Source organism: Aspergillus nidulans, chromosome I, assembly GCF_000011425.1.
Source record: "Aspergillus nidulans FGSC A4 chromosome I".
In the NCBI taxonomy this organism is placed as follows: domain Eukaryota; kingdom Fungi; phylum Ascomycota; class Eurotiomycetes; order Eurotiales; family Aspergillaceae; genus Aspergillus; species Aspergillus nidulans.
Genome location: NC_066257.1, coordinates 3,523,425 through 3,548,321, shown reverse-complemented (window position 1 = coordinate 3,548,321; position 24,897 = coordinate 3,523,425). Strand labels below are relative to the sequence as shown.

Sequence of the window (24,897 nt, the reverse complement as noted above, 5' to 3'; positions counted from 1 at the left end):
TAAAATAAGCAGATCAAATCTCCCCTTGGGTAAGGCCAGTGTCAATGGAACAGCGATTTTGTATCACTTCTGCAGTATTGGCGTGCTACCGCGAATAGAGTCGATTCGACTTCCTGCAGCTAGCTCTCTAATTACTTAGATGACACCAGTTAGATTTATCTCGCTGAGGTCTATGTACAACAAACATCGCTCTAGCGCTATATCAAACTACACGTGAAAGATTCCAGTGTCCTGGAACAATAACAGATGAAATCAAGGTGACTTCGATGCTTGATGTGCTGCAAGTCAGTCTATCGAACCCTATCTGGAAACAGCCCAGCAAATCCAAATTGATACTGCCAATTACTCTAAATTCGTTTAACAGTCTCTACTGCCAGCCATATCACTACTAAAGCTAATACTCCCTCTAAACATATCTTATGCCGTTCCATCCCCTTTCTCCTGCCCAGCCGCATTGATCTGCACGTCAGTCACGTACTTATCAAACTTGCGCAGTTTAACTTTCTTCTCAAACCTGCAAACCCAATATTAGCCAGTTTTCAAACACAGAATCATTGAAGAGGATGAAGTGGCCATACAGCTCGTCAATCTCCGCCGGCGTCCGCCTAGTGACCTCAGGCAAAATAAACCACGCGATCACGACGGAGATCGACCCGGTAGCGGCGAAGCTGTATTAATCATTAGCATCTTTCGCCTCTACTGCGATACCGTAACAATAGACGGAATATATACAAGAAACCAGTCCTAACCCCCCACTGCGTGGCTTCACCGTTGATCATCTGCGGGGTACAGAAACTAAACATGATAGCAACCATATTTGACAGCGCCAGCGAGAAAGCTGCTGTTTGGGCGCGCAGCCGCTGAGAAGGAATTTCTGCTGCGTAGGCATACCCGATTGCGGACGCACCGGTTGTCGAAAAGGTAGCGAGACAAGCGAAGAAGATCTGCACGGAGATTCAGTATTGATGTACGTCAAAGGCGCAGGGAAAAGGGATCAAGGGGAAATCTACAAGCAAAGAGCTCAACGAGCTCTTGGTATAATCAAAGCACCCCACTATCCCCAGCGCTAGGACAGAAATAACCGTGACGCCGTAGGGATACACCGTCAACGGTCTCCGGCCGAATCGATCTGTGAGCGTGCTGGTCACGATCATTGAGATAATTTGCACGCATGAGAGGATGAGGGTGACGAGGAAGGGGTCTGAGTTGCCAGCATATTGGACTACCCTCTATGTTATCAACCGTCTCCATCTTTGGTCCGGGGAAAAAGGTAAAGAGCACGTACAAAAATAAGTGACATTACTGTTAAACACTGACAGTCCCACAAACTGTTGCGTGATCTTGGGCCAGCCGGCGATAATAAACCGAAGGAGATTCCGCCCTTGGAAGACTGCCCATCTGCCTTGTTGTTTGTCTCGGGCAGCGATGCTGCGTTCTGTGGCGATTGTAGCGGTCATTATCCCCTGTTTTGTCCGTTAGCATGGACTGGTCGGTTGCAAAGGTCAAGTGGAATCCAGACTATCTGCTCTTGAACATCGTAGCCCTGTACACGTCCATTGCAGAGGAGGAGCACTTTCGACGCCTTATCATGGCGGTCTTTTCCAACGAGCCACCAGGGGGATTCAGGCAGGAGGACGAAGACAATGCCAGCGAGACCGACCATTGCCCACTACACAGATCAACTAAATAGACCCCCTGCCACAGACTCAGATCAACGACTCACCTGTGTGTAAATCGGTGTCCGGAAATTATAAGGATCCGAGGCGTTTAGACGGTCTAGGGCAACGGAGGCGAAGAGCTGGCCGATGACGAACCAGCTCCAACCAGTCAGCTTGAGTCCTACGGAAGAAAGAGGGAGGGCACACACAAGCTATAGGCGTTGATGAGGAACCCTCTTAGCTGTGTCGGTGAAAGCTCCGAAATGTATAGAGGCATAGTTGATTGCAACATGCCGACACCCATTCCCGAGAACAGCTTTGCGACAAGCCAATGAGCCCAATGAGTTGTAACGGACTCAATGCAGACACTCTATCATTCGATCCTTGTCAGTTTGGTAGAGAACACAATTTGTATAAAACGTACTATCACAAAGGCGAGGAAGATGATATAAAGAGCGACCTTGCGTCCGTATCGATCGGCTGCATACTGCAGCAGCTGCACCAGTGTATTAGTGCCTATCTAAGGAGTAATAGAGTAGAGAGCGTACAATCTGCCCAACGGTCTGTCCAGCCGACTGGATCCCACTCCAAGCCGAGATGTACTTTCCCTCAATGATCGACGTCTCCGGATCGGTCATTTGTCGGATGAAACCCTTATTGGAGACGAGCCCGCCGTTCAGGTTGATCTCTGCGTCCAGCCAGCATCAGCATCGTTTCTTTGAACATATGAAGATTCGTGTCCTACGGTATCCGTCGAGCGACGCACTGAAGGCAGCCACCATGGCAATCGTGGTCACCACCTTGTATCGCCGCAGACTTTCCCAGATACTGAGATTGTCAAGCTCCGACCGCATGAGCGGCTGTCCCTTGCTGTTGGCCTCATCCTTGTCGTCGACCGTGGTGGTTTCTTCAACCCTCTCAGTCTCCGGCTTCTCGACCATGACGACCCTCGAATACAGAAGACTTTTCTTGCTACTTGCAGCATAAAATCAGTGAGACAAAGTCAAGAAGCCCCTGTTCAACTGACCAGGAATCGAAAACTCCTCCAACAACAGCCTGATCAGCTGTCATACCCCGCAATCATATATCCTGCACAGACACAACAATACCCCGGGCATTCCCACCGAAATTATCCCCATGGAGGGCCCTAGTGTCTGCAACTAGTATGATCTCGTGGCCAATGGGATGAACCCAACCAAGTACGCTTATACAACACAAGCTTCTAACTGGCGGAATGCGGAAATCGTCCCGGCCCCTCACTGACCACCTCGACCTCGCTGAGCAATATACCGAGATTAGTATGGCCGGATCAGCGCTTACTGCACTGTCTAGTGCGTTATCCTTCCAGCTTCCCCGAGGAGTTTTTCGTCCAATGGTAGGCGACAAGCAGGCCACGAATGCGGAGAAGGGATGGTAAAGAGCACTATTTAACCCTAATAACTGATAAGGAGACACACTGTGGTTACCGCTCTAGAGTTTAGATCGACTCCAAACAATAGCAACAATGGCCTCTCGATTCTCTGTCTCATGGTTCCTGAGCCACACTGCGTCCGGTGTACTAGCACTGACGTTCAATGTGCCCTCGACGCCGCCAGCGAATGCTAGTAACCAACTCTCTGCTGCCCCGGTGGGAGTTTCGTGAGTCTTAGCCCATCTCTCTAGCGGAAATTTCTTTAACCAATCAGTTTCTCTCTAGACTGGAATTCTTCACTTTCCCCGGATACTTCAATGACGTTCCCGCGACGACCACTTGCCTGGAGAACCTGAAAGAGTTGACGGGAACATGGCCGCCCATGAGGATCGGGGGGACTACACAGTATGTGCTACCGCGACTAAACTCCTCCACGTGGCAGTCACTCATTAGGGCCAGAGACCGCGCCACATACGACGCAGCCTCCAGCGAAGCAGTCACCTATTCCGTAGATGATCCCGCTGACGCGCCATTGTCACTCACGTACGGCCCGTCGTTTATCACTCTGGCATCGGAGTATAGTGGAAGCGTGGTCTTAGGCCTGAACCGCCGGCTGAATGACATCGAGAACACGATCAGCGCCGCGAGTAGGGCAGTCAGCGAGATGGGCGATCTGCAGGCTATCGAGTTGGGAAATGAGCCGAATTGTCTGTCGTCCCGTCGACGGAGGCTAGAGGATTAGAGGTTCTGATGATCAACAGTTTTCGCGGACGATGATCCCATAGCGAACGGGGCTTCCTGGACGGCATCGGCAGACTATGCCTCCCAGATCTCCTGGCAAGACGCCGTGTGCGGCAACCTCTCGGTGACCGATCTCATCTCGGCTGGTGTATACTTTGGGACCTCGCCAATGAGCATCCAGGCGTTGTCGCAGGAAGAGGGAGAGGCAAATGTGTACGTCAAGGAATACTCCTCCCATAATTATCCACAGTCGCAGAGCACAGCAAATTTGGCTGCGCTCATGAGCCACAGTGGGATCGCAGCCCAGATTGCCGGGTTCAGAGGCGAGGTTGAGGCTGCGAATGCTGTTGGCAAAGCGCACGTTTTTGGAGAGACCAATTCGGGTTCGTGCATCCCAAGCATTATTATTTCATTTATTATAATTTCTGTGGCCTAATAGTATATTCTGCATCAGCTACGCAAGGCGGTGGGGGCATCAGTCCAACATTTGGGGCGGCGCTGTGGATAGTAGACTATGTGATGCAGCTGGTCACCATGGGCACGGAGGTACATCTCACATCCACCAGAAGCTGTTGTCATTCACAATACTAAGTGACTGCAGGCGCTGTACTTCCACCAAGGCACCATCGGCAACTGCCAGTACTGCTGGTGGGGACGATACACGACTGGTGCTCCCTACTACGGGGCGTACTTTGCGACCATGGCACTGGCGCAAGCCGACCATATCGCGCCCCTGGACGACCAGAGCACCTCCTATGCAGCGTATGCTATCTACAAATACGGCGCTCCTGTGAAAGTTTTGCTGTATAACTCCGAGTACTATACCAGCGGGACGCGTCCGAGCCAGACGTATACGTTGACTGGATTGACTTCGGCTGCGGTGACTGCGAAGAGGTTAACGGCGCCGTATTCGACGTCTCGGGTGGACCGGGGAGAGTCTCCAACGGTTGCAGGGCAGACTTTTGGTAATGGGGATTGTGTAGTAGAGGGGGACGAGGTCCTTGAGACCGCTACTGTGCAAGGGGGGCAAGCCAGTTTCACCGTCAGTGCTTCAGAGGCCCTGTTGGTATATCTACAGCCATAAAGAGGAATGAAATGACAGTATTGGAGAGAGAAAATGTGCAGCACACAATGTACAAAAATCGGTATAAAGCATACCGAGGCTACGACCCCGCGATCAGGGATGATGAGGGGAAGAATATATAAGCCAGTAGGGTCTCGTCACTAGCGTTCTGCTGTCACTGATTCTTGAGCCAGGCAAGATGCAGCAAGTAACCCCCAATGAACAGAGAGTTGCCACACCATCCCTTTGGTTTCCGTCACAGACATCTAATGAACACCTAGATCATCAATACCCTCCAATCCAATTGGATCTGGGTCCCCAACTGGATCGATTCTCCGCCACCGAATGTAAACACTGCCGGTCGAATCGTGTGCTTCAGAAGGCGCTTATCTCTCGCCTCACCACCGACAAGGGCTCTCCTCCATATTTCGGCAGACACGCGGTATAAGCTCTTCGTAAATGGGGAGCGCGTGGCTGTCGGACCCACGCGGTCAAGTCCCTGGATCTGGTACTATGACACGATCGACATAGCGTCCTATCTGCGGCAAGGAAATAATACAGTGCAATTAGATGTTCTTCGCTATTTCTTCGTATCGAGAGCTGCAATGCCTTTTCAGCGGACCGCGTTGCCGGGATTGACGGTTGTCGGCGTTATTGAGACAGAAAATGGAGCTGTTGAGCTCGATACGGCAAAGACCGAGGCCTGGGAAGCGCGAGTCGATGAGAGTAGACTGTTTCCTATGGGGCTGGTGGACGATCCGTTTCTTCATGTACAGTTTCCCGGTGCTTTAGTTGTAGTTCACCCCGGTATACTGACCCCAGCAGATCAACGAGCGCGTCGCCCCGGTCGAGCTGTCCGCACCCATAACCCCGATCCTGCACGGCATCAAGACGTTGAATGGAGAGCTAGCACCATGGAGACTACGTCCACGGGCGATACCAATGTACGAGGAAAGCAGCGTTGCGGTAGACACCATCCGTTCATGCAGCAGCATACGTACTAAGGAGGAATGGCTGGCCGGCCTCAGTCAGAGCGAGAAGCCCCTGCTTCTGCCAGCAGGCTCGTCACACGCTCTAGATCTGCAGGCAGCGGTGCACTCCACGGCCTTCCTCCGCTGGACGTTCAAATCCACGGGTAGGGCGTCTTCCATTCGCTTCAAGGTCACATACTCTGAAGGCTACGAGCTAAACCCACGCGCATACCCATTTTTCCGGACAAAGAACGACCGCCTCGATGCAGAAAATGGCCACTTAATCGGCCCCTATGACGAGATCCAGCTGGACATCCCAGCCTTCGGAGAGACAATCGCATACGAGCCCTTCTGGTTTCGCACTTTCCGTTTCTTTCGCGTAGAGATCACAGTTGGATCCGAACCGGTTGCCTTGGAGGCCCTGATAGCAAGACAGGTAAACTACCCTTTAGCCATCAAGGCGAATTTCGCCAACCCCAGCAACCCGGATAGCGCTCGCATCTGGGACGTCTCGATCCGCACGATGCGCAACTGCATGTTCGACGGGTACGCCGACTGTCCGTTCTATGAGCAGCTGCAGTACTCGGGGGACAGCCGTTCCGTGGGCTTGTTCCACTACTACCTCTCTGGCGACGACAGACTCATGCGGCAGGCAATCACAAACTATGCAGCGTCGATAACATCTGAGGGGCTCACGCAGTCGCGGTTCCCCTCGCACGTCCCGCAAATTATAGCGGGCTTCTCTCTGTACTGGATCCTGCAAGTTGCAGACCATTTCCTCTTCTTTGGGGACAGAGCGTACACGCGTTCGTTCCTACCGAGGATCGACGGTGTCCTCGAATTCTTTGAGAGCAATGTGGATCAGCTCGGTCTCGTCAGCGGACTTCCCGAAGATGTATGGCAGTACGTTGACTGGGTCACTACCTGGGGTGCAACAGACGAGCACCCAGATAAGGGAGTGCCGACGTCCGGCAGAAGATCAAATCGGCATACTTATTTCAGTCTTCTGTATGCATACGTCCTACAGAGAACAGCGAAGTTAGTACGGGATCTCGGAAGGCCTGGTTACGCTGCGGAATATGAGGCGCGCGCGGTCTCGTTGCAGACGGCAGTCCGGCGCCATTGCTACGACGGGCATTATTTCACAGACTCCACGGCCGATCTATCAGGTGACGATGCATACTCGCAGCACACTCAAGTGTTCGCCATCCTCTCCGGGACCGCTCTTCCAGACGAATGCTCCCGACTGCTCAAGCAGTCGTTCGCGGACGAACGATTCTCCAGATGCAGCTACATGATGCGCTTCTACGCGCTGCGTGCCTTCTCCGCAGCCGGAGACGAGATGTACGAATCCTTTTGGAGAAACGAGGCCTGGAACCCGTACCGCAAGATGTTAGCGGAGAATCTCACTACGTGGGAAGAGGACGACGTCCGCCAGCGCTCGGACTGCCATGCGTGGGGGAGCGTGCCGATCTACGAGTACTGTGCCGAGCTGGTCGGTCTAACGCCCGTCAAGCCGGGGTGTGCGAAAATCCGCTTCAAGCCTAGGTTGAGGCTGAGTGAAAGTGTCTCTGCCAAGGTAGCCTTGGGCAAAGATAATCTTGCAAGTGTCCAGTGGGAGGCCGCCGGTGATCAAGAGACGAGGGTCCATCTGAAGCTGGAGAGCCCCGTAGAGGTCCTCAGTCAACTGCCTGGTGGTGAAGAGGTTGATCATGGGGCGGTTGATTCCTTGAATCTTGTGTGGCGTGGGTGATGAAGGTGGAGATTGGGATGCTGAAAACGTGCATCTGTAGCATAGAACTGATTACACGCTAGCTAGCGACTGGAGTTTTCAACATTTTAGTATTCTTAGCCTTAGACAGTGTCTCAAGGGGTCGACTGGCATCATATACACGGTGTAGCCGCAGAGAAAGAGATAAGTATCTGTTATGATTGGGATCTCTTCTATTATATACGTTACTGTTCCGACGGGCAGAAGTATATCTTGTCTATACCGCCTCCCTTCCATAACATTCACCCCATCTGCGCTAGACCGGTAAACTAAACCCGCCCTCGAGATGGTATTCCCGGGTCCATTCATATATTTATGCTTGATTCCACTTGATCATACCGCCATGCCGACCCCCTCATTCTCTCCACTCCTCCCACATAGGGCTGCTCTCAGCCGTTCCTTGGCGCCAAGCCCATGTCTCTGTGACAAGGCAGCACTTTTTCTGTCTTCTCTCGACCGTGACGATGCCGCGAATACGCGTCGACAGATACGGTAGTAATGCCTTCTCTCGTTCTTAAGAATTTTGAATATTGACTAGAGTCTAGGAATCTGGATCCGCCTGTTCAAGGGCAGACCGCTCCGATCATCAGTATCGTGGCGCGCCAATCTCCCTCCCCGCTGTCACCGCGGGCGAACGCGCCAGCCAGAAGAAGAAGAGCCCGGCATCGTGCGCAAATTCCTTGAGAATGGGGCGACCACAATCGCCGCGTTGCTTATGCTCGGTGTAGCAGGCTACTCATACCACGTCTTCTACAAATGGCTGGTCCTGCGGAAGATCGACAATGCCTTCTCGCCGGGCTTCTCGTCGCTCGAGCTTGCGGCGCTCGCGCAGCACGGGTACACCCTCGGGGAAGGGATTGACAGTGATGACGAGACCAAGTTCCGGGTAACAAGGCCGGAGCAGGCTCTGATCGATAATATTGTCAGTGGAAAGGTGAAGGGACATTACTACTTACTCTTCGGCGAGAAGGGGACGGGTAAGACAAGCATGCTTCTGGAGAGCATGCAAAAGGTCCACGGGGATGGAGTGGGAATGCTGGAAGCACATGGCGATATCGAAGTATTCAGGCTGAGGTTGGGCAAGGCGATTGACTACGAGTACCATGAGGACTATATCGGTGGGATGTTTAGTATCCGAGGGCCGCGTGATTCGACGCCATTGCTGGATATCGAACGTGCGTTGAACAAGCTGGAGAAGGTGGCGCTGCGTCGGAAAGAGAGCGACCGGCCGCTGATCTTGATGATCAATAATCTGCACTATCTGCCGGACAGTCCAGAAGGGCAGCAGCTCATCGACCTGCTTCAGCAGCGCGCGGAAATGTGGGCTGCGAGCGGGCTCGTGACCGTCGTTTTCACCAGTGACCAGTACCGCACGACCGAGATGCTGAGACTCCATGCGACGCGGATGCGGGTCCTCAACATCCAGGACATCCCCAAGGACCTGGCCGTGAAGTCGCTCAGAGCGTTTCGACGGAACGCTTTTCGCGAGGATGTGCCCGCTAGCGTGCTGGACCAGGTCTATAGTTTGGTCGGAGGGCGCCTGATCCACCTGGATCAGGTCGCCCGGTCCCAGGACATGCTCAAGACCTGTCACGCCATTTGTGAGAAAGAGAAGCGCTGGCTGTTGTGTAAATGCTGGATTTTGGGCGCCGAGATGGATGACAAGGCTGAGGACCAGCAGGATCTCTCGGTAAGTTTCCCCCACGCTATCAAGAATCAACCCGGCTAACAAGGAGTAGTCCGGCGCAATGCTCCTCGGCAAGACGCTCGTCGAGCTGGAAAAGGCCAAAGACCGAACGCACTACGTCTCTGGACTACCGGGCATCGCCCTGCACAAGGCGCAAGAGCTCATGACCCGAGCCGATCTGATCAAGAAGCTGGATGAGATGAACATCATTGCAATCGACGCCGACGCCATTGTAAGAGCGGATTCGGTGCCAATGCAGAACGCCTTTCGTTCGGTCTGCAGTGACCCTGAATTTGAGGAGCATCTGGCGGCGACGCTTGAGCGACTGGATGAGCTGGAAGGACTCGGGAGGACGACAGAGCTGCGGCTGAAGGACTTTATGGATGACGAGTATGAGATCAAGGTACAGCGGAGGGGAGAGGAGACGTTTTTGTCTGTGCAAAAGAAGCAAAAGGAGCCAAAGACAAAAGAGTAGCCGAAAATCCAAGTACATATCTGCCTCTGTGCTCAACCGGTGGCCGCTGCTTCCCTTTCTTATATTCTTAGTAACATATACTCTTTCTAAATTTTGTTGCCGTCTAGAGAGCACGTTGATTGACTTGCCATAAGGTTGCATCCATGAAAGGAATTTATCCCTATACAGACACCAAGAACCTACTTTTTGCGCGTAAAGGGTCCTCCATTATTTGAAATTCTAGACTATGTAGCTCTGTCAAGGACGCAGGATATCTAAACGGCATGACGCTTATCGGGTCTCGATCACACAATCCGGTCACACAGGCTGACCCCCGATTTCGCCATTTTCACATTCGATTTTCAGTCCGTCTCCAACTGAGATACCCCCGCCTTGACTTCTATCGAGTCTCAACAGACAATGGCGTCCATTCGCACAAAGGTAGCCATTTGGCTCTGGGGCTCCGATGGGAAAGATCGCGCCTTGCTGGCGAAACTGGACACTACATTACTGCCGTATTTCTCCTTGATCTGGTTTCTTTTCGGCGTCACCAGAGCCAGCTACTCCTCAGCATATATCAGCGGAATGAAAGAGGCCCTCAACTTTCAAGGTAAGGACTACAATTACATGAGAACCGCCTACCTGGTCACCTATGCTGTTTGCCAGATACCGGGGACCAGTCTTCTCACTCTGGTGCGGCCGAAACATGTCTTCGTTCCGGCAAACGTTACTTGGAGTGTCCTTACAATGGTCACGTTTCGGACGACCCACGCCTGGCAGGTCATTCTGTTGAATGCTATCGAAGGGGCGTTTTCAGCGATTGCATAGTAGGTCTGGTCTTGTTGGCTCGGGCTGTGGCTGACCCCGATAGTGTCGGAGCCCTGTTCATCCTTGGTTCATGGTACAAGCGATCTGAACTGGGGACCAGAAACGCCATCTTCTGCGTCTTTGGCCATCTCGGGTCTATGGCTGGTGGCTGGATTCAAGCAGGACTGTTGAAAAGCCTGGCAGGCAAGGGTGGCCTTCCTGCATGGAAATGGATCTTCATCATTGTCTCCGTCATGACTCTGCCTGTCGCGTTATTCGGTACCCCTTCCCTCAAAATAAGTAAAGAAAAAAAAAATAAAACCTAGGCTTATTCAGACAATGCAGGCTGGTTCTTCATCCCCGATCTGCCTGTCCATCGAACGGCGTGGTATTTGAACGCGGAGGAGAAGGAGCATGCGGCCGCTCGACTCGGCTCTCCCAGCAAGCAGTCATGGGACCTGACGGTCTTCAAACGGGTGCTTTGGAGCTGGCAGTTCTATCTCTTGCCGCTTATCTTCATGCGTTAGTCTCCTTGACTATTTGAGGCGCTCCACTCTAACAAATTCTAGTATACTCGCTCTGCGTCCAGAGTCTTTCTAACAACGTCATGCCGCTGTGGATGGCCTCGCGCGGATACACAACCGTGCAACAGAACAACTACCCAACCGCTATCTATGCCACAGCCATAGTAGGAACTGTCCTCTACGCTGTCGTCTCTGACAAACTGCGTTCGCGATGGGAAGTCTCTATTGCCATTGGCCTAACCTTTGTCATAGGCTCCGCCATTCTCTTCTCAGATCCCCCAACAGCAGGCTACTTCTTCGCCTTCTACTTGCTCGGCACCACGTACGCGCCGCAGGCAGTATGGTATGGCTGGTTGGCCGACGTGACCGGCCATGACGTGCAGCTGCGCGCCATCGCGACGGGGTTCATGAACTCGTTTGATTTTGCATTTGTCACTTGGTGGCCGTTGATTTTCTACCCTGTCACAGATGCACCGGACTATCGAAGGGGTTATTTCGCTAGCTTGGTTACTGGGGCCTTGACGCTGCCATTTATAGGGTTGATTGCATACCTGGAGAGGAGGGATAGGAAAAGGGGTGTTATCGGGAGGGGAGCCGTGGATGAGGATAGGCTTACAGACGGGGATATCGATGTCTTTGTCTCACAAAGTGGGCATACATTTCAAACAGAGCCGTCGAAGATCAGTCCCGCACAAGGCGCTGTTACTGTGTGAACAACGGAGGATGGTTGAGCTCTGGCCGCTATACCCTCCTTCCTTAATTATTTGAGCATGATGCTTGTGTTTGAGGTTCCAATAAATTCAATTGTAGCGCTCAACTCGTCGGTTACCATTCTTCAAACTCGGAATAACTGCTCTGGCAATGGTGCTGTTCTACCCGGCCTGCCCATGGTCGAGCCCCCATTGTCGAGCCTGAAACCCTTCATTGTGCTGTTGGGACGATTCAGCTGGCGTAGCATAGAGGGGCAAGATAGAACAGCTCATGCCGTCTAAAATGAATGGATGAAACCGAAGAAAGAAGGGGGACTCGAAAAAGATGAAAATCAGTGAGAAAGAATAAGATTATTCTTGCCTACTTCTCGCAGGGCCATTCGACGCTTGCTAAGAGCGTCATCATATTGCCCATGAATTGGCTGTATTATTCCTCATCAGCACAAATACAAAACTTAAGGCATATCCTCTGCAAAGTATTTCCACAGCTTGACAAAACTAACAAAAATTTGATCTCAGTCTAGTAAATCGCCGTAGCTTCCTGCTTTACTTAAGAACCTTGTCTAATTCTCAGTCTATTACAGTGCTCCCACCCCCGTGGGTAGCGTACAAAGTTCAGTTATTCAATATCAGGCTGGAATCGTATTTAATTTTTATTCTGGGCTCTCATTGTTCAGTTCGCCAGCACGAATCTTATGAATTCTGGCAACAAATGCACGTCAGGTTAGCTGAGCAAATAGGTGCTTAAGGGTTTTGGATACGTATCTCCAGAAATCCTGCCAGTTCAAAAACGCTAACTTAGTATTATGATAAGGGATCACTTTTAACCTCCATACCTACCCCCTGACAGAACCGTGTATGATTTCCACGAATATTAGTCAACTAATAACTTAAAAATATCAGAAGTATGAGCACTGTACAACCCATGCAAAGTATTTTAATTTACTCTTTAACAGCTGATTCCACTCTACTCCCGCCGTACCTCCCCTTTTTTTTTTTTTCTTAAAGCCAATAGCCAGATTCCACTCAATTGAATTACTCCCATAGAATTGGATAGTTATCTCTTGAACTCGACTTTTCAAATCACTGCTCAGAAACAACACAAATTGCGCACATGCCACGGTGACTAACAGTCCCCAGGATAATCCAAGCAAGGGCAAAGCACGTAGCATGCTAAAAAGACCCTATGAACAATAGATCGGGCCTTGGAGTGAGAAGGGATAATGTACAGGCTATACATCTCACGCTGGCACCAATTAGGTCAACAATAGTGTCGCAGCCAAGTTTGATCTGACAGTTGCCAGGCCCGCATGAAGCATCTCCTGCGCAAACATCTGAGAATGGTTGATGCATGGATTCAAGTGGCGGGTATTCATAACAACTAAGGAACACTCGGCATTCTCCAGATTATCACACTTCTAAATTCTTCTCCCTCTGGCCGGCAAACATAAGACCATGGTCTATGCTGAACCCGGTCCTATACTCCCGCACCTCAACAAGTTCAAGGCGCAGGGATATGAGGACTAAAGGGAAGCAGGCACATTATGTGCGGGATACTTTGTCGAGCGGACCCTATATCAAGTGAACAGGAATAGTTCATGGTCGTTTTCCAAGTTCAAGATAGAACTCTTGATAGGCAGCTGAAATCTTCTGTCTGAATAAGCATGGTGAAGCACTGTGATGCGACGGATACCGTGATAAGTTCTTGCTGGCCCTCCCTTGACACATGTGCAAGCATATGTAGACTGTCACTCTGCATATGGCGATAGGTAGATCGCATGGTATATAACTCTTCAATGTAACCCGCTAGCGAACTAAATCTGGATGCCGCAATGGAAGCATAGTTATTCCAGACTTACAAGGCTAGAGACCACGAAGAATGAAGCCCCGAATAAACAGATTATCCACACAATGATAGTCATGAGTTCTTGATTTGAATATATTAGGTTCTGGAAATTACCTAGTATTACATATTCTGCCATAGCATCTTTGTGACCGAACGTTTCCCGTAGAACAGAAAAGGAAAAGAAAAATAATAAAAAGAGGTAAGGAAAGAGGTAAAGGGAATCGAAAGAGGTAAAAGAGGTAAAAGAGGTAAAAGAGGTAAAAGAGGTAAAAGAGGTAAAAGAGGTAAAAGAGGTAAAAGAGGTAAAAGAGGTAAAGAGGACAATAAAGTTACAAGGCGGGAGAGGAGAAAAAGATCAAACATAATTCTGTACCAAGAAATGAAGTCTTTTCCCAATCCCTATAAATCAACCCACCACGCCTTCCAAGGCCATCAGGCCTCTTCACGTGCAAGCATCACATCAGTAGTAACCAGAATGCCTTGATCCGGGCTGCCATCACGCTCACTCCTCCCGGGCGTGGTAGAAGGCGGATTCGTATTTCCTTCGCCAGATTCGATAATATACTCCTGGCTCTCGCCCGACGAGCCCTTGCGCTTCCTGCGCTCCAGGCGCGACAGTTCATACGGATGCGCACGTCCGTCTTTGTCCCGTTCCGTGTAATCGGTAACGGTCTGCAAAACACTATCGTTCTTCTTACTCCTCGAAGTGAACATCGTGCCCGTATTCCGCGACTTGGACTTCGACCTTGACTTCGACCCGGGTGTATCTCCATAATTGTAATTACTTAACCCGTTAGACGACCCGTAAGACCGGAAGAACCCAATCCTCGTCAGAAGCGGCTTTATCCCCGGAGCGCAGACAATAATCGCAGAGACGAGAGCCTCGCGGGAGGCCCAACCAAGGGCGATCGAGAGCTCGTCAATATCCGTGACGGAGTAGTAAGCGCGGAGAATGGCGGCGATCATGACGAAGATGCCGGAGGAGAAAAGCGCGCAGAGTACGATCTTTTGTGAGAGCGCGATTCGGGCGGCGAGGACAAGCGGTATTGGAACGGCCATGATGGCTATGTCTGTTCTGTTGGCAAAAATGAGTGAATTGCCCGGGCCAGATGGTGTAGATTGTGGGTTGGGGCCTTGCTGATGTTGGATGTTGGTGTCTGACATACACAATACTGAGACATTCGATCACGATATAGTTGTTAGGACGGATGGTGCAGTTATCTTATTTTTTCTGTCAGTCTTTCTGTGCTCTTGTCTGTTTGATTCCAAGCTTGGGACGTACCGCCAGCATAGGGCTTGACCTGCCAGCTCCTGCTAACAGGCAAGCAAATGAAGAGGTGGAAGAACAACGAGGCAAAGAAGGTGGCGATAGAGCCGATACCGACTCCGATTAATAAGCGATGGTGCCAGAGACCCATTCTGCGGCTTGGTCAGAGTTTCCTGGCCTTTCCCTCTACGGCATGCAGGCTAGTGGAACTCACGTCAATCGACTGTAGAGGAAAATAAGGACACCTTTGAACGACCACACCAAGAAGATGTAGGAAAGCCAGGCAATGAAGGCATAGATAGAGCCCTCGCGCAAGTCCTCGACCTGGTCATCCGGCACCTCGAGGGCAGTCTGTTCGTTCAAGCCGATGTTGGATCCGTAGACATCTATAATTCATCAAATCTATTAGCGAGAGTAGGTTATGGCAAACAGAGTAGAAGGCGAAACGCATACCTGTGCAAAGATACAGAAAAACCGTGTGGAAGGTCCAGAATATCTGACCGGTCAATTCTCACCATCGTCGATACGTGTATGCTTGGAAGGCTCACCGTGACAAAGCCAAGGCATAAGTCGTCCCAGTAAAAGTTCTGCTTCCCCAGGGTCCAGCGAGCATAGAGACGAACAGCAATGATGACCAGGCCAACTGCCCACTCAACGAAGAGTTCGGTCGTGCTGCTGTAGCCCATACTGGATAGGGAACCTGGCACAGAAATTGACGAAACGGTCTAAGAGTGAGAGCATGAACCCTGCAGGGTGAGGGCTATATACACATCGTAAAGTTGCAGAACCGTGGTTTGATCAAAGAAGCGGGTCAAGTTGTCCCAAAAGCACGGTTACGAACGCTTCGTGGAGAACTGAAACATTGAAGATCTTTGGCCATTGCTGCACACATGGCAAACCCCCCTTAGCCTCACCACCAGGACGTACGTCGAATTCCACGGCCAAGATCGAAGGTCTCTTGTCTAGGTCAAGGGAATTGGATAACTATTTCTCATGGGGCCCCTCATGATTGACCCGTGCTGTGACATAGTGGATTGTTTGTACGAGAAAAGCAGGTGCAAAAAGAGGCCCATACTATTAGGTTAAATTAGGCGGAGCTCTAAACCAGGGTTCTGGACCGGAACTCAGTACCGGGTCCCTGGACTGCTGCAAGACCGTGCGTAGCAGGGTCCCAAGGTAAAAAAGGTCATAAAATAACGGTCCAGCTGGTCTACGCCTGTACGAGACCCAGCGAAATCCCCGCTCCAAGAAGAGCCAATAGCAAAATTATCTTCTTGGCGGGCTAATCGTAATCTCTAAGTCATCAGGACGTCTGAGGGGCGGTGGAAACTGGTGGCTCGTGGAAAGAAACGCTGTTGATCAGTGGTGGGAACAAATTGATATATACTCCACTCCAGAAGCTTTCCGGTGACAGACGTCGCTTCCGTAGCCCCGATCCCGGGTAGGCGTGGGAGACCGACAGGGACATTGAATAAGTAACAGAAACATGGCTAGAAGCATTCGTCGCTGGAGAATTGATTTTGCTCTTACAGATTCACTCTTGGTTTTTTTCAGCGATCTTCCATCTCATATTGATGCTTCCGCCGCGCACTCGTGAAGCTTGGCAATAAGTTCTGCGGCGAATCCTGCGCTGAACCATGTACCCAATCCGGGGTACTATCGAGACAGAGTACGTTCCCCGACGATAATCAATTTCCGAGCTTCGAATTGGTGGCTGAGTGTCGGTCCCACTCCCTGGAGTTTGGCGTGGCCTTTCCTCATCCAGCAGGCTATTCAACGAGCCCCAACCCCATCTGTGCCCTTTCTCTCGCTATATTCTCCCAATTTTTTCCGGCCGGACAACTCATCCGTGGAATGTGCTAAACTCTTCCACGGGGACAAGAGCTGGCTCGGGAGCTTGTCAGTCTTATCCAGGTGCCCAGACCGCTAAGGGCGAAAGGGACTCTGCCGTAGCCAATCTCAAGTCCCAGGAGTGCTCTCATTAATATTCGCGAATATCACGTGGTGGCGATGACTCCCGCCACATACTGTATCAACAGACAATACACTGTCTTGTTTCATGACGCCATGCGCATTGAAGACGAGAATATGGCCATCCAGGGGAAGCCTGGGCCGGTAATACGCAGGGGAAGTCAGTTGGTATCCCTTTCCAGGTTGCGCTCGGCTAAGCAGGTCCTCAGATGGAGCTCAGTCAGCATGCACTGGAGTCCTTCTTGCGCAGCATGCATCTCAGCAGCTGAGATTCGATTATCTAATCAGGTATTGGATGCCGGGCTCTGGTCCAGCAGCTTGTCTCAGCGCTATCTGTGGGGAGGCCCGATGCTCTAGGCCTCTTTTCATAATTAGCGTTGAAGAAGCCTAATCCCTCTGCAGGCAAGCATGGCTTCGGCCTAGCTGCAGACGAAACAAGAACTCAGTGCGAGGTAAGTGGAACTTCTTGTAATGAAGAGCTGTTGTGGGGATCAACCAGTTCCCAAAACGGTAGACATTCCGTCTCTTTAGCTAGGACCACGACGGATGGTTTTCATCCAGGAAGCACTTTCTGGCTTGTCTAAACGTCCAGGCAGGCCTGGTATAGAGAATGGTAGTGTAATGTATCATAAAGTTCCTAGACACATGTCGAGTGAGCTCAAAGCAACATGGCGAAGCTGTCCGTTTTAGCTCGCCGGAAACTGCTTATCCACTTCGAGTTTAGTCGCAGCCAAGAGTGATTTTCGCATATAAACTCGTATTTGAATGATTTTAACCAAATTTGCAGAATGAGAAGAGAAGGAGCGCTGATCCAGGTCACGGGTTCCTTTTCGCACTCCAACCTGCTTAGGTCTTAATGGTCTTCATATTTTGGTTGTAATTGAAAAGAAACACGAACCGCGTGCCATCTCAAACGAGGGCAAGAGCATTGCCGTCAACATGCAACTCCTGGCCTGGCCAATGTCCCCTAACATTATTCTGATAAATCCTGCTCTGCGTTTTTAGATGATTTACTGACCCACCTAGGCGAAGATATCAGTCGTCAAGCCGAATAAAGATTGAGTGCAAGATCTTCAATTATTAGAGTTGGCCAATCTCTACTTGGATATTTAAAATGCGCAAAGCACAAGTTGAAGTTCAAGACACAAGGTATCAGGGCTTCAAATTATCTAAACGAGATGGGGAGTAAGAAACGACTTCGAAGGAACAAAAGCTATACAGGATTGGGAAGACCCTACCTGGGTACTACAGCCCTGATGTACGCCGCCTACCTGATTACATACTCACGCATTAAGCTCAGTAACCATACCAAATGGACAAGGGATTACACCGCCTTCTCCGGTTCACCAACGTTCTCCTGCACAGGATCGACGGGACCAGTCCGGTCCGTAACCTTGAGGTTACCCTCGGCAATCTCCCTCTCGATCTGCTCAAGACGGGAGCTGATCTTCCTTTTCTTCCAGGGCGCGATGCCGCTCTCAAAGACCTCGTCCATCTCCTCAAGCGTGTATCCTTTTGTTTCAGGGGCGGTCAGGAACATGTGCAAGGCGGCGACAGTGTTGAAGGCTGCGAACTGTACACAAAACTCCGTTAGTATCTTGCTTATAAGGATGCAGTGGTTGGTGGGTGGGTAAACGTACAATCATGTACATCTTCCAGTTGATATTCCACAGAAGTGGCGGAACAAAGAGCGCAAGGAGACAGTTCCAGGTCCAGTTGGACGCCGTAGCCAGTGAGACAGCCTTGGCACGGACCTTGGCCGGGTAGATTTCAGCCGGGTAGGTCCAGGAAGTTGGACCAATGGTCGTTGCGAAGGAGCAGACAAAGAGGTACGACATGGCGATGATAGCCTTGCCCACACCCGGGTGGTCCGCCACGGTCCAGGAGATGGCGTTTAGGTCGTCGGACGGTCGAGTCGAGCGACCATAGCCGGCTTGCAGGCCACCCTCAATGTAAAGGAAGATTGCTTGCATGGTGAAGCCAATGAGGATCGCAGGGCGGCGGCCGAAGCGGTCGAGCCAGAGAATCGCTGGGAGAGTAAGGGCCGTGTTAAGGATGTATTGAATGGAAGCTGTTAGAAGAGGGGAGCCCGCTCCTGTGGACTGCATGATGTAGACGATGTAGTACTGCGTTTGTTAATTTGACTGTGCTCTTATGGCGAAGAACATTCTTACCATCATGACGTTCATTCCCGACAATTGCGACCACATCTGCAGACTCATGCCCAGGAAAACACGCTTTGCGATGCGTGGCTTGATGAGCTCCTGATAGCTGGTGCTAGCCTGCTCACGTTCAAGGGCGAGCGCGTCCTGAATTTCCTTGTACTGGGCCAGAACAAGGGGGTGGTTCATGTCTCCGTTCCCGTGGAGGCGGGCGAGGACATGCATGCACTCGTCCCAGCGGTCCTTGCTCGCCAGCCAGCGGGGCGATTTAGGGTATAGAAACAAACCAACGAAGTAAATTACACCGGGGACAATCTGGATACCCCATGGAATTCGGAAGGCCGCTGTGCTCTGGGTTTCATTGTCAGGCCCGCCGTCGACGTTGCTAGCGCCGTATTGAATGAAGTACTGGATCAGGATACCCCAGGTGATTGCCCATTGCTGTAGCGATATCATTCGCCCTCGGATATGCTTTGGGCTCACTTCGGCGATGTAGACCGGAACCATAGCTGAGGCGATGCCAACGCAGAGGCCTGCAATGACACGACCGACGACCAGCAAGGGGATACCGTTGGCGGCACATTGAAAGCTAAAAAGTCAGATCAGGTCAAAGAGTAGATATACTATACGTACACTGATCCAATAATCCACAAAGTAGACGAGAACTGAATTGCAGTGACACGCGAGTATTTGTCGGCAAGGAAACTGGAGGCTAGGGCACCGACGAGCGATCCAAATGGCATAGCACAAGTGATTCCACCCTAAAACGTTAGCGTATAGATCTGCAATTGAATTGAGAACACCAAAGTACCTGTTTGTAATTGCCGCCGCCGACCTGAAAGTAGTTGTTGTAGGCCGCGGTACCCAAGACACCTGCGATGGTGAGATGTTTGCCGCTGCAGGCAGAGCATTCAGCTTACCACTCATCGACGAGATGTCGAAACCGAACAGACCACCACCTGGCCAGTCAGTATCATCCCCACAGTAGAATCACGGTTTCATACCAAGGGTCATGAACCCGCAAAGGAAGTAAACATTGTAGGACTTCTTGAAAGCCATCTTCAAAGGCGGTGCTGGCGCCAACAGCACACTAATCAATGAAGAAAAGCATCAGGAAGAAGAGAAACACCAAGGAGGCGGTTAATGGAGCTTTATATTTCCCCGTACATGCACCCTTGTCGAGCTCAGCTGGGGAAGACCAGGCCATGCTGCGCACCCGAACCACATAGCAGGGCAACCTCCCCCATACCAGCGATGTTAAGTTTCGCTCCCAAAACAGGCCGCAGTGCAACGTAACATCCAGCCGTGTCCATTGGGTTGGAGTATCCCGTATTAGCCCCCTTTGAAAGCTCACAAGACATTTTAGTGGGCGCCACTCGCCCGCGTTTTCTTGGACTGCTGGGGAGGCTCCCAATCAGAACCTCATAAACTTCCCCGCGCCCAGACCGGGGGTATAGTCATCCAAGCACGCGTGACAAGCTTGGTTTAGCCACTGGAGACATTAGTGAGATGCTGAAAAGACGCGAGAGACGAGTATGTCCTGCTGTCGGCAGTTTCAGACTGGGCAACATCTGAATCAATCAGCAAACAAACATAGACGGAGATGCTGTAAAACTCTCGAGTCCGCAATCAGTACATGACAACAATCTTTGCACATTCTAATTCAGGTGATAGGGTGTATTGTACACCGGTTCTCGAGAATCTGCCCATCGAATCTCCTCATCCACGTGTGCCATGCAAGCTGCTGACTTCCAACAGAAAACCGTCCTGACGGCCCGAGTAATTGGTGGAAGAACCGACGCTGAAAGTGCTTGGCAGTAACAGTGACACTATGTCGTCTAGTCGTACTAAGGAGTCGTCTAGGCAGCTTATCCTCCGAAGTGGAAGAGGTGGATGACAAGACGTCAGGAATCCTTCTGGTCTTTGCAAGCAGGAACTCCCAATAGAAATTGGCTACGCCTAGCTAGTCTTTGATGGGCGGTGACTAGCGACTTTGGGCCCCAATGAGATGCAGCTCTCCGAGCTCCGGGCGTCTGAGTCCTAGCCAAGGGTCCTCAAGGTTCTTATTCAGATTCTCAGGATCTCAGTGCGGGGGAATCAGGTGATCTGACTATCGACCCATGTGTTTGTGGATGTCACAAGCAATACCATGGCATTCGGTTAACATTACACCGAGAGAGCAAAGCGAAGGAAGTTGAATTGGAGTGGCAATCTATGCTCCCTTCACGCTGGGCATACAAAGCAACCATTACGTACATCTAGCATAAGATCATGTCAGGCAGACTTATCCTCCAACACAGATTTATTCCAACCCTGTGCGCTGCTGCGCTGAGTCTTCTCCATGTCTCAGTAACCATTCTATGGCTGTACAGGGCATGGATAGAGACGGCAAACACCAGCGTTCACCTCAAACCACACAGCCCGCGACCTGATCGCGATGGCTACCTCGTCAAAGCAGGCTTGCAGCCAGCACGACCACACCATAATGAGCTGGACAACAGCACAGGCTGATGCCAGTATTGGACGGGTTCCGCAACCCAACTTTCCAAGCGCCCTTGTCACGTGGATACCTCAAGGACAGCTCAGTCCTCACCACCTGGCTGTTGCTCACCGTGTAGTTTCGCCAGACGCTCCTCTTCCTTCTGCTCACGTATTCTCTCAGTCTCCTTCCGTAGAGCAGCGAGGTTCCACGCTCCGTCGTCATCCTCGTCTGACTCCTCTTCGCTCTCTTCTGTCCGCCAGTTGCCGCTCTCGAATAATGTTCGTCCAGTGGCTTCCTTAGCCTTCCGGGCTTGTTCCTCCGCGGCCTTTTTGTCCATGCGCTCCTTCTTCCATTTGGCGAAGGTTTCAGGTGTGACGGGAGTCAATTCTCCGGTGAGCTTGTGTCGCTCGCTTTCAAGCCAATCTTCCAGGGTCAGGGTGTTGAGCGGCGACTTGTCCATCATAGCCTTTTCTGCTGCGCGCTGCTCCTTTGTCTTGAGGACGAATCTATAAAGTTATTAGCATCATGACCCAGCCACGCATGAATGTAAGACATACCCAGGCGGCAAACTATGCTTGTACATGCACTTATCACCTCCATTCGGACACACCCAGAACCAACCGTATTTCTGGTTCTCGACGGCCTCAATGAAGTACTTGCAGACCTTGTCAGTCGTCGTCCGCGGGTTCCCGTGCTTGCTAAGAACAACAGAACGAAGCTTCGCTTCGTCCCATTGCTCCATGGTGTCGGCCTTCTTCTTCTCGTCTTCCGCCTCTCGGGAATCAGTGTAAAGATCCTTCTTGGCCGCCTTACGATCGACATTTAGGTCGTGACTGAATTTGCACTTGCGACCCTTCTCACAGTGGCCCTGCTTGTAGAACTGGCAAAGCACTGTCTTCGGGTCAACACCAAAGGGAACTTTTTGCACCTGGACAGGCTTGAACAGCTCCAGCGCCTCCTTCTTCGCCTGCTCAGCAGCCCTCTTCTCTGCTTCACGCCGTTCCTTCTCGGCCGCTTTTCGTTTCTCATCGGCGGTTTTGCTGTGAGCGGCTTGGGCCTGTAACTGGGCGATCTGTTTCTTGGCGCTTCCACCTTTTTTCTGTCCAGCGTAATCCCGTTAGTTATGGATTTCGAGTGTCGACTGGGAAGGGCAGGGCGCGATGACGTACGTTTTTCATGCCAAATGTCTGTTTACGAGTTCGCTGTTAGCATTGCTTCGACGAAAAGTCTTCTCGGACGGTAACAAACCTTGTCATCGACAGTGGCCTTCTTCTTCTTAGGTTGATCAGGCTTCTTAGGAGGCATGATGGCGACTTTTATCTAACCCTTCTAAATGCTGTGTAATGAGAGAATGTTCGATAGACAGTTGGCTGAACTTGGCCTAGTTGAGTCGCGGTTAGCGTCGTAGAGGGGCGGAGGGCGGCGTGAGAGGAAAAGCGGGATAAAAAAGAATCTAAACCGCGGTAGAGGGAATAGGGACGATAGGATACTATACCTAATTGATGTAAGTTAGTAGCACAAATGGACGCTGGTGCCTCGCCGGAAGAAATGATAGTGGGTGGCACAGGTGGTTGTAGGTTGCAAGTTCTCCTCCACATTCGGTGTGGGTTTCGAGCCTTACAGTGTGGCGGGCAAAACTCCTTCACATAATCTGCCTCCACCAATCGATGCCCTGCAATCTTCTACCGAACAACAGCCTGCTTCGTGAACACCAGCATTTGATGGCAGTTGTACTAGAGGAATTTGCTATTTAGAAACATATATCTCCAACCACATGCATTCTCGATAGTCAAGGCTTCGGTCACTACTGTAAGCACAAGTGGAAAACAAAATATCTACTTGATACTTGCCTGTACACTCTGCATTGGTATGCTACCAAATATGCTGCCAACGTGAACTAAACTTATACGATCATGCTCTCGGTATTGCACGTCCTGGGGAACGTTTTCGCGTGTTCTTGCTGAAAATAACAGTATATCACACTTTGGGCGCGAATTACACGAGGCAAGATACTATGGGTCATTAAATTTACGCCGAGAAACGTGAATTTCTGTTTTGATGCTCTTAAAGGCATTCTCCTAGCCGAGATAGACCGAGCATTATGAAGGCGCTGGCCATTAACTGGACGCTTGATGTCAACTGCGTATTGTATGATCGTGATAATCATCAGCTATGTCGTCCATTAAACGTATAGGCTCCATTTGCGCCGATTCCCTCTCATTTTTAAGCTTTCAGAAGATAGCAATATTTACGAGAGTTCCTGGATCTTGGCCTTGTCTTCGGCCTTGTCCTCGGCCTTATCCTCAGCCTTCTTGTCAGACTCCTCAAGCTCGGGCATGTCTTCGTCATCCTGGACCATGATGTCAGCCGGCAAAGTTTCAATATTTTCAACAACATTTTTGGAACGTACCTCGTCCTCTCCCTCAGCGCCCAAATCGCCGGGGGCGCCGCCCATCCCGGAAAGACCGCCGAGTTTCGAGAAGTCAATGTTTCCAAGACCACCCTGGTCAGAAGGGTCAAACCCGCCAAAGTTATTACCATAGTCATCTTCTGGCGCCTCGTCCTGTTCATCCTCATCCACCCACTACCCGTGGTTAGCATTCTACTCGCTCAATAAGAAGCCGAAATAAACAAAAAGCCCGTACCTTGTCGAAATCGGTCTTGAGGAAGTGAACCTTCTTAGACTCCTTCAGAAGGCGAGGCCAGTACTCCTCCTTCAGCTCCTTCTTGCGCAGGACAAGTTCAACCTCGCGATCGCTGTGATTCACCTTGCTGTTCTCGGGTTCAATATCCGCATAAAGGTCGAGCGAAACGTGGTATGTTACGCCCTTCTTGGAAGGTCCCGTAAATGTGACATTGCTGGGAGTAATGTCGAGTTTCGCATCGGACTTAGCCACATCAGCAGCTTTGATGCTCACGTAGAGGTAGTTGCGCTCGGCATCGGTCCCAGAGGAGCGCTGGGCCCATGTGACTGTTAGATTACGAGTTAGCAGCAATTTGAAAACATCTAGCAATTTGCATTCTCGTATCAAACGGCATGAGGGCAAGTAAAGCTAGAGTGTCAAGACTTTAGGTAGTGAAGGCTGCATACAGCCGACGCAGCGGAAGCGGGGGAATTGAGCACTGCAAGCATACGTACCTTCGGGGGTGTGTTGAGGGAGTTCGGGCATGATTATGAGATATGAAGAAGATAATTCGGGATGAAGGTAGAAGTAAAAAATTAGTCGTTAAGCAGTTGATGATGAATGTTAGAAGCAGGAATCTGGAAAGGATGTTTGCAGTGAGGAGCAGAGCACTCTTGAAGTCGAGCCTCAGAGCTGATGATCAGCACCAAATGAGTGCTAGAAACTCTGGAAAGTACTGGAACCTGCT

At 50.9% G+C, this 24,897-nt stretch overlaps 9 protein-coding genes across 9 annotated transcripts, besides 1 other annotated feature; 4 read left to right on the top strand and 5 right to left on the bottom strand.

Annotated features, from left to right (window-relative positions):
• Nucleotides 1-24,897: part of a sequence feature (contig 1.115 2577..127320(1)) that runs on past both edges of the window.
• Nucleotides 418-2,599, bottom strand: ANIA_06926 (uncharacterized protein; the record flags this gene model as incomplete). The annotated part of the gene is made up of 8 exons (XM_659438.1): nt 418-514; nt 579-668; nt 908-944; nt 1,286-1,463; nt 1,724-1,839; nt 2,083-2,138; nt 2,262-2,346; nt 2,425-2,599. 8 exons carry the CDS (start codon nt 2,597-2,599, stop codon nt 418-420), a joined length of 834 nt encoding a protein of 277 aa, XP_664530.1.
• ANIA_10868 (glycosyl hydrolase family 79 C-terminal domain-containing protein) lies at nt 3,163-4,894 on the top strand (the record flags this gene model as incomplete). Its single annotated transcript, XM_659437.2, has 5 exons — nt 3,163-3,296; nt 3,355-3,776; nt 3,831-4,193; nt 4,250-4,356; nt 4,412-4,894. 5 exons carry the CDS (start codon nt 3,163-3,165, stop codon nt 4,892-4,894), a joined length of 1,509 nt encoding a protein of 502 aa, XP_664529.2.
• ANIA_10867 (putative rhamnosidase B) lies at nt 5,073-7,597 on the top strand (the record flags this gene model as incomplete). The annotated part of the gene is made up of 3 exons (XM_050611146.1): nt 5,073-5,102; nt 5,155-5,643; nt 5,699-7,597. The coding sequence occupies 3 exons, from the start codon at nt 5,073-5,075 to the stop codon at nt 7,595-7,597; spliced, it is 2,418 nt and encodes an 805-aa protein (XP_050467199.1).
• ANIA_10866 (ATP-binding protein) lies at nt 8,331-9,777 on the top strand (the record flags this gene model as incomplete). Its single annotated transcript, XM_050611145.1, has 2 exons — nt 8,331-9,305; nt 9,355-9,777. 2 exons carry the CDS (start codon nt 8,331-8,333, stop codon nt 9,775-9,777), a joined length of 1,398 nt encoding a protein of 465 aa, XP_050467198.1.
• Nucleotides 10,174-11,800, top strand: ANIA_10861 (uncharacterized protein; the record flags this gene model as incomplete). Its single annotated transcript, XM_050611144.1, has 4 exons — nt 10,174-10,583; nt 10,628-10,863; nt 10,900-11,085; nt 11,133-11,800. Exons 1-4 carry the CDS (start codon nt 10,177-10,179, stop codon nt 11,798-11,800), a joined length of 1,497 nt encoding a protein of 498 aa, XP_050467197.1. The 5' UTR covers nt 10,174-10,176.
• Nucleotides 13,719-15,596, bottom strand: ANIA_06924 (uncharacterized protein; the record flags this gene model as incomplete). Its single annotated transcript, XM_659436.2, has 5 exons — nt 13,719-14,800; nt 14,926-15,062; nt 15,125-15,296; nt 15,364-15,406; nt 15,459-15,596. 5 exons carry the CDS (start codon nt 15,594-15,596, stop codon nt 14,076-14,078), a joined length of 1,215 nt encoding a protein of 404 aa, XP_664528.1. The 3' UTR covers nt 13,719-14,075.
• Nucleotides 17,967-20,135, bottom strand: ANIA_06923 (hexose transporter hxtA). Its single transcript, XM_659435.2, has 7 exons — nt 20,048-20,135; nt 19,964-20,002; nt 19,855-19,916; nt 19,677-19,804; nt 19,056-19,632; nt 18,522-19,007; nt 17,967-18,454 (listed from the first exon to the last, which is right to left on the bottom strand). The coding sequence occupies exons 1-7, from the start codon at nt 20,100-20,102 to the stop codon at nt 18,206-18,208; spliced, it is 1,596 nt and encodes a 531-aa protein (XP_664527.1). The 5' UTR covers nt 20,103-20,135; the 3' UTR covers nt 17,967-18,205.
• Nucleotides 21,626-23,060, bottom strand: ANIA_06922 (translation machinery-associated protein TMA46; the record flags this gene model as incomplete). The annotated part of the gene is made up of 5 exons (XM_659434.2): nt 23,021-23,060; nt 22,774-22,906; nt 22,695-22,712; nt 22,083-22,624; nt 21,626-22,031 (listed from the first exon to the last, which is right to left on the bottom strand). The coding sequence occupies exons 2-5, from the start codon at nt 22,828-22,830 to the stop codon at nt 21,626-21,628; spliced, it is 1,023 nt and encodes a 340-aa protein (XP_664526.1). The 5' UTR covers nt 22,831-22,906; nt 23,021-23,060.
• Nucleotides 23,774-24,835, bottom strand: wos2 (Hsp90 cochaperone SBA1; the record flags this gene model as incomplete). Its single annotated transcript, XM_659433.2, has 4 exons — nt 24,665-24,835; nt 24,171-24,496; nt 23,936-24,109; nt 23,774-23,875 (listed from the first exon to the last, which is right to left on the bottom strand). The coding sequence occupies exons 1-4, from the start codon at nt 24,693-24,695 to the stop codon at nt 23,774-23,776; spliced, it is 633 nt and encodes a 210-aa protein (XP_664525.1). The 5' UTR covers nt 24,696-24,835.

Bases quoted from the DNA above. Each gene is read 5' to 3' on its own strand.
- ANIA_06923 (XM_659435.2), bottom strand. From the start codon at position 20,102: ATGGCTTTCAAGAAGTCCTACAATGTTTACTTCCTTTGCGGGTTCATG. The intron at 19,633-19,676 runs GTACGTATAGTA...CTGACTTTTTAG, and splicing joins TTGTGGATTATTGGATCAGT to CTTTCAATGTGCCGCCAACG. The intron at 18,455-18,521 runs GTACGTTTACCC...TTTTGTGTACAG, and splicing joins ACTGGAAGATGTACATGATT to TTCGCAGCCTTCAACACTGT.